We start from the raw sequence: 8,403 nt of genomic DNA, 5'->3' as shown, positions 1-8,403 counted from the left end.
GCATGTTCCCTCTACCAAGTATTTTCAGCTCTTATTCTCTGAAAGCAAAAAATAAGTCACAATTGTCCCCTCTTGTTTATTACACCCCAACAGTCTTATTCCCTGTCTGTCGCCTGCAGATCCAGTCACGGTGGAGAGGAATGTTAGTACGACGCAGCCTGGGCCCCTGTAAGAAAAGCAAGTAGCCCAAGTCCAATAAAGGAAAGAAAAAGTTAAGTTTTCAGGCTTCAGGTGCTCCAGTGAAAGTAAACTCCAAAAAAGTATTGATCCCAATACAGACATGTTACTTTTGTTACTAGTGTTGAATTCCTGATTACAGACAATCGAAGTCGACACTTGGCCTGTAGTTAAATATATATTCAATGAGAACTGCTGTTTTTCTTTGATCTAGAGTATAAAGTTGGCATGGCTATTTTGAATACGACTACCACCAAGGTCCTCACAGTCCAACAAGGTCCTCACAGTCCAACAAGGTCCTCACAGTCCAACAAGGTTCTCACAGTCTAACAAGGTCCTCACAGTCTAACAAGGTCCTCACAGTCCAACAAGGTCCTTACAGTCTAACAAGGGCAAGAAATAAAGAAGCACAATCAGGAGACTGAAATGGGAAACTTTTATTAATGCACTTGAACGATAAATACAAATATTAATTCCAGAAAATAATTCAGTTTTCGGGGACAATTTCAGCAAACTGTAAAAATGTAAAGACCATGTTACGGTCATTAAAAAGGTCCTCTCTGTATGTGGGAAGTAGTACATACTTGTAAACAAATGGAATGCATCTATTTTACTGTACAAATGTCACAGGGTCCAGACCCAGCAGTAGGGGCACATGATTTCTGCTGGAGAAAGTCCAAGTCAGGCAGGGGGGAAAAACACTCAAATATCTATACAAAACATTTATATTTATACACCTTTAACTTCCCTTTTCACAACTCAGTCTATCCAAAAGAAAGTTCATGGTAAAAACATACCAATGATATTTTTTTCCCTTCAGAAGCTATGTAGGCAGAATCCCAGCCTACATCGATGCACATCCTTACAGTAAAAGCTATGTAGGCTGCATAGAGATATTACCATTTTAACTTGATTTTCGATAGACTACGAGTTCTGAAAAGGGAGGCTGGGAATCTGCCAACAAGAGCCCATTCAATCAGTTGTCCTCGGGTCAGCCCTGACCAGTATTATTGTCAGCTCTGTGGCTAGCACTCCCTCATCCCCCTCCCTGGGAACGAGAGGTTGTGTCTGCCTCAGAACTAAGAGTCAGTCCGTTAACCTGTCTTTCTGTAGGTAACACTGCAACTGAAAATCTTTAGCAATGGATAACAAAAATGAAAATTTCTTATTGGACAAAAACAGGTAGTCCCTGTTTTTTTATCTTCTGTTTGGCGCCTAATGAACAGACCAACTTATCAACGTGTGCAGCAAGAGCCACATTTGTGTCCATAAAAAAATGATTGAACCATACACTAAAAACAACTTGAGAATCGGAAGGGTGTCTTGAACACTGTCAATAGCAAAATCTATAGACCGCTTTTAATCTCATGCAAATTTAGCAACATGTAGTGATAAAAGATGAGTTCCGTGCATGATGCAGACAGTGTTCTATTCACTACTACTTGTCTATGGTCTCAACTCTCCATGTTGAACACAACTGTGAAGGTGATGAGGTGGTTTGTAAAAAAATACAAGAATAAAACAGACTTTTATTTTCTACAAAGTTAGTGTATGTTTAGCCCCAGACCCTGGCCGGCCCCAACCGCTCATCACTAGAGTGGACAATAATAAGTAAGAACCGTTACTTCAGGATAGAAACACGGAGACAAATGCAAAGGTGCAGGCTATGATGTCATGCTGTCAGTCAACCTGCCCATACATAGGCCCTTGATAAGAGACTTGATTGAGCTGCACTCAAGGAAGAACTTGCCTGTAAACGCTGGTCTAGGATCAGCTTGAACCAATCCCACTCAAAACACAAACCTTTTAAGAGGCTTGTTTTCTTATAGAACTTTTTATTTGACTTGCCCTGGCACAGCACTTAGGGACAGTGTCTACGTACACCCTGGGGTGCGGTGTCCAATCCATGTAGCTACACGAGACTGCAACTCCTTGTGGCAAAACACATAAATTGAAGCTTTATATACGAGTGATTCTACAGAAGTGGTGCAAATTGCAGTCCCACCCCCCAAAAACTATATATATAAAAAAAATGTTTTATTTACTTCATGATATGTTGTATTTCAATCCAAGGCAATAACAAATATAGTTCAATTCATATAGTACAAAGTCATTTTTTATACACCTATTTCTATTGAGTTGGCTGTCATACACCGATTCCTAAACGTCATGTTTGAAAATAAAGCATTTAAGTAGTTTTTATTATTTCAATAGAACATCTTGAATGGTTCTATTATTACATTGAAAGATACTGATCTAATTTGCACTAAACATCTTTCTATACAAAATGCTGTCCCACCTTTTGATGTCACTACCGAAACGCACACATTAAAAGACAATAGAATTAATGTACCTTAAGCCACACCCCTAAAAGTATCACCAGGTGATGGGATTGCACCCTTCTCCAGCATGGCCACATGGTGAGTAGTCCATCTGCAGACATTTTGGAGAAAATGAGTGAGCAAGTTGGTAAATCATCATCTATTTTGAATTAGTGTCATTAATTACATGTTTGGTGGGATGTACATCTGTCCAAATGAAAGAGAGCTATGGGGTTCTTTGAAGTCCGAATCAGTCACAACCAAAACAATTGACACCATATAAACTCAGCAAAAAAATAAACGTTCTCTCACTGTCAACTGTGTTTATTTTCAGCTAACTTACCACGTGTAAATATTTGTATGAACATAACACGATTCAATAACAGACTTAAACTGAACAAGTTCAACAGACATGTGACTAACAGAAATGGAATGATGTGTCAAAGAACAAGGGGGGGGGGGGGGGTCAAAATCAAAAGTAACAGTCAGTATTTGGTGTGGCCACCAGCTGCATTAAGTACTGCAGTGCATCTCCTCCTCATGGACTGCACAAAATTTGCCAGTTCTTGCTGTGAGATGTTACCCCACTCTTCCACCAAGGCACCTGCAAGTTCCCGGACATTTCTGAGGGGGAATGGCCCTAGCCCTCACCCTCCGATCCAACAGGTCCCAGACGTGCTCGATGGGATTGAGATCCGGACTCTTCGCTGGCCATGGCAGAACACTGACATTCCGGTCTTGCAGGAAATCACGCACAGAAAGAGCTGTATGGTTGGTGGCATTGTCATGCTGGAGGGTCATGTCAGGATGAGCCTGCAGGAAGGGTACCACATGAGAGAGGAGGATGTCTTCCCTGTAACGCACAGCTTTGAGATTGCCTGCAACGACAACAAGCTCAGTCCGATGATGCTGTGACACACCGCCACAGACCATGACGGACCCTCCGCCTCCAAATCGATCCCGCTCCAGAGTACAGGCCTCGGTGCAACGCTCAACCCTTTGACGATAAACACAAATCTTACCATCACCCCTGGTGAGACAAAACCGCGACTCGTCAGTGAAGAGCACCCTTTGCCAGTCCTGTCTTTTCCAGCGACAGTGGGTTTGTGCCCATAGGCTACGTTGTTGCCGGGGATGTCTGGTGAGGATCTGCCTTACAACTGGCCAACAAGCCCTCAGTCCAGCCTCTCTCAGCCTATTGCGGACAGTCTGAGTACTGATTGAAGGATTGTGCATTCCTGGTGTAACTCGGGCAGCTGTTGTTGCCATCCTGTACCTGTCCCGCAGGTGTGATGTTCGGATGTACCGATCCTGTGCAGGTGTTGTTACACGTGGTCTGCCACTGCGAGGACGATCAGCTGTCCATCCTGTCTCCCTGTAGAGCTGTCTTAGGCGTTTCACTGTACGGACATTACAATTTATTGCCCTGGCCACATCTGCAGTCCTCATGCCTCCTTGCAGCATGCCTCAGGCACGTTCACGCAGATGAGCAGGGACCTTGGGCATCTTTCTTGGTGTTTTTCAGAGTCAGTAGAAAAGCCTCTTTAGTATCCTACGTTTCCATAACTGTGATCTTAATTGCCTACCGTCTGTAAGCTGTTAGTGTCTTAACGACTGTTACACAGGTGCATGTTCATTAATTGTTTATGGTTCATTGAACAAGCATGGGAAACAGTGTTTAAACCCTTTACAATGAAGATCTGTGAAGTTATTTGGATTTTTACAAATTATCTTTGAAAGACAGGGTCCTGAAAAAGGGATGTTTATATAGAGTTCTCGTTTTTGTATCTATGCCATTATGGCATCTGACAGCATGGGCAGTGCCATTGAGGCTATCTCCATTTTAAAGTTGCAAGCGGCATGCTCTGCCGACTGAGCTACAAGAGGACCACCATGTGGGTAGGGGACAAGTCCACACTTTATGAAAAAGTGTAGAGTATTAGGATGCATATCCAGCAGGGCGATCCAACCATCCAAGACCCCAAACATTAGCATCGATTTAGCCAAAACATAGACGTCTATAATGTACTATGCTCTACTGCAGGGGTTCCCAAACTTTTTACTCAGGCCCCCTTCCAGCATTGGGGAACATCTGTGGCACAAGAACATTACTGAAACTGTTCACACCCCTCTTGTTGGCTGAGAGAACATTTTGCCATTTTAAATCCTATTTCCTGCAAATCAATAGTCTAAAAAACATTGCTAAAATATTTTAGCTGACATGGGCTAGTTGATCTGGACATTTCTGACATAGACAGCTCTCTAAGGTCTGCAACGACAAGAGAAACTGCTTTTGCACTATCCACTTTCAAAATGGCACCTTGTGCAATACACTACTACGACTTTAAGGAGTAAGTTGAAAGCCAGACTGAGATCCCCCCATAAAACACTTATTTGTCATCGTCTCAACTCACTGGGTCTGGATCTTGGGACCAATGTCCTGGTATAAATATCGGTCTTGGCTCCTTGATATTACTTTCGTCTTTGGTTTTCAATTTGAAGAAGACAATGCTGTCTGATCATTGGCTGAACTCCGAACCCATAGGAATACACACCCAGTTCACTACTTTTAAATGGTTGAAGCCCTCAATAGCAACGTCTATACTAAAACAAATTATATCCATCGGAGTCCTCTATTGACACTGAAACAGGTTATTTTGTTAATTTGGTATGCAAATATTTCTCAAATGAATGTGTAATAAGGTTAATCAAAATTATCACTACTGTGCTGGTTCTCCCTTTTACACTGTGTTCCAGAAATGACATCTAGTGTTAAGGTAAAGATTTCAAATATGCAATACAAAGTGTGAGTAGTGTGTGTGTGTGTGTATGTATATATATCTCCCAGACATATGTTGGATGACGTGTGCAGAAAGTTTGGGGAAAATAGGATACAAATGCAATTTTTTTTCCAACCCCCAATTTGCACCACTTCTGTATAATGACCCATATACACTGTGTACAAAACATCAGGAACACCTCTTTCCATGACAGACTGATCAGGTGAAAGCTATGATCCCTTATTGATGTCACTTGTTAAATCCACTTCAATCAGTGTAAATGAAGGAAGGAGACAGGTTAAATAAGGATTTTTAAACCTTGAGACAATTGAGACATGGATTGTGTATGTGTGGCTTTCAGAGAGTGAATGGGCAAGACAAAATATTTAAGTGCCTTTGAACTGAGTATGGTAGTAGATGCCAGGCGCACCGATTTGAGTGTCAAGAACTGCAACGCTGCTGGGTTTTTCATGCTCAACAGTTTCCCGTGTTTATCAATAATGGTTCACCACCCAAAGGACATCCAGCTAACTTGACAACTGTGGGAAGCATTGGAGTCAACATGGGCCAGCATCCCTGTGGAACGCTTTTGACACCTTTTAGAGTCCATGTCCCAACGAATTGAGGCTGATCTGAGGGTAAAAGGGGTGCAACTCAATATTAGGAATGTGTTCCTAATGTTTTGTTCACTCAGTATATATTTGTACACAACACTGTGAGAAAGAATAAAACAGAGATTCCCAGAGCTCCCTCTCTCTTTCTACTCCAGCATCGCTTTTGAATCAGCTAGCTTGTGACTTGACCACACAATAAAAAAATGGAGAAGACGGGTTCATTTCATAACAGCCATTGTAAGTGTTGGCAGCATCAACGTGACTGTTGCTCACATGACTGTGTTACTTAGACAACCGACAAGTTCCTAGTCTCCGAACCCTTCCCCCTACCTGACCCCGCTGACCTGCAAGGATCTGACATGTGACAGTAAAATGAATATGAGAAATGAGATGCAATAATAATAGTAATGGTGTAAAATAAAACAATCCCTGGTGTACATCAGTAAAAGGAGGATGGAGAGAAAAGTGAGAGAAGACAACTGACTAATATTAGAAAAAAAAAGAACCCTCTTCCTTGCCGTCCAACTGACCGTTTGTCTGGAACAATCTTGGTTGTCTGTCTCTCTTTAGAGGCTGCAAGTCATAAGCAGTCTGTGTGGGGACACTGGGGGAAAGACAGTCAACCCTTTCTTTTACCTACTTGTGTTCCCTCTCTCTCTCTCCATTGGGGAAGACCTGTCTGGGAAGGCTGGGGTGCCCCTGTATGGCTGAGGAGGCTGGGGGAAAATGGGGTAGCATTTTTTAGGGTGTCTTCTCTTCACACCCTTGTGCCAGGGGTGGTCGAGAGGGAAAGTCATGTAACATACCCTCGGAGAGGGAGAGAGTGGGTCCTGTGTCTGTCCATCCATGAGAGTGAATGTGGAACTCCGCTGCACTAAATTGCCAGAGGGGTAGTAATGGTCGTGGTGGGGGAAGTTGTGTGTTTGGGCGGGGCCAGCTCCAGGAGCGCACACACCGTCCCGGCCACCTGGGGGAGCCCTCTCTCCTCCAGGATGTGGAGGGGCAGGCACAGCTGGGTCTGAGGCCAGACGAAGAGCACATGCACACACATACATAAAAACACGCACACACACAGAAACACACACGCAAGGCAAAAGGAGGATGGAAAACAGGAGAGGGGAGAACAAAAATGGATATGTCAATGGATGGGTAAATAATAATATCAAAAACCACCACCAAAAGATAACAGAAATCATCATCAACAAAAATGTAAAGACATCAAACGCAACATAATGGAAAAGGTGAATGGGATCCAAAGGCATGACCTTGAGGAGAGCATGGAAAAGGTGAATGGGATCCAAAGGCATGACCTTGAGGAGAGCATGGAAAAGGTGAATGGGATCCAAAGGCATGACTTTGAGGAGAGCATGAAAAAGGTGAATGGGATCCAAAGGCATGACCTTGAGGAGAGCATGGAAAAGGTGAATGGGATCCAAAGGCATGACTTTGAGGAGAGCATGAAAAAGGTGAATGGGATCCAAAGGCATGACCTTGAGGAGAGCATGGAAAAGGAGCAGAGGTGTGATTACAATAAGTAGGGACTGGTGCACTGAGATACCCACTGAACAACATATCCCACAGGAGCAAATACAGGTGTGAGTGAGTGAGAGAAAATGTGGTAACACAATCTAAAGTAGCGCAGAGAGAAGACAGACTGCAGAGAGAAAGGAAGTAACACCAAATATTTGGTTGATTTTATTGTGAAAGGAGGAGCTCTGGGAAAGAGTTGAAAGGTCAACAACAGTAGAGATCGACACATCCTCTAACCAAACAGACCACTGACACAGAGAACATACACACCGCTCTTGAGAGCCAAAGGAGACATTACTCCTTGTCATTCAGCATAGACCAACAATAAACTACACACGCAGCCTGCCCGAATGGCAACCTATTCCCTATTGAGCGCACTACTTTTAACCAGGGGGCCCATAGAGTTCAGATCAAAAGTAGTACACTCTAAGGAATAGGGTTCCATTTGGAACAAACCCAGAGTCACTTGCTCGCTCTTTCTCAGAATATGTGCTTTGTCTATAGAACAGTATAAGAGCACTCATTGCAATATGCAGTGCCTTCAGAAACTATTCACACCCCTTGACTTTCCACATTTTGTTGTGTTCCAGCCTGAATTTAAAACTGATTACACACAATGCCCCATGTCAAAATAAATAAAAGTCTGAAATATCTTTAACCCCTTTGTTATTGCAAGCCTAAAATAAGTTCAGGAGTAAAAATGTCCTTAACAAGTCACATTAAGTTGCATGAACTCACTGTGTATAATAATAGTGTTGATAATGATTTTTAAATGACTACTTCATCTCTGTACCCCACACACACAGAATTATCTGTCCCTCAGTTGAGCAGTGAATTTCAAACACAGATTCAACCACAAAGACCAGAGAGATTTTCCAATGCCTCGCAAAGAATGGCGCCTATTGGTAGAAGGGTAAAATAAAACAAAGCAGATATTACATATCCCATTGAACATGGTGAAGTTATTAATTACTTTGGATT

The 8,403-nt window shown here is 42.7% G+C and overlaps 1 protein-coding gene across 6 annotated transcripts in view; it reads right to left on the bottom strand.

The window, feature by feature from the left end:
* Window positions 1–596: 596 nt before the first annotated feature.
* LOC110507330 (DISP complex protein LRCH3) overlaps window positions 597–8,403 on the bottom strand; it is an 87,980-nt gene continuing 80,173 nt past the window's right edge. For all 6 annotated transcript variants that reach the window (XM_036965678.2, XM_090224189.1, XM_090224191.1 and 3 more), the window contains one exon: window positions 597–6,910. In XM_036965678.2, the coding sequence (XP_036821573.1) occupies window positions 6,767–6,910 (144 nt within the window). In that variant the 3' untranslated portion in view covers window positions 597–6,766. The remainder of the gene's footprint in view (window positions 6,911–8,403) is intronic.

This window comes from Oncorhynchus mykiss, chromosome 27 (genome assembly GCF_057628025.1).
Source record: "Oncorhynchus mykiss isolate SJ-2025 chromosome 27, ASM5762802v1, whole genome shotgun sequence".
NCBI classification, from domain to species: domain Eukaryota; kingdom Metazoa; phylum Chordata; class Actinopteri; order Salmoniformes; family Salmonidae; genus Oncorhynchus; species Oncorhynchus mykiss.
The sequence above is the reverse complement of the archived record's forward strand: the minus strand, read 5'-3'. Positions and strand labels throughout refer to the sequence as shown.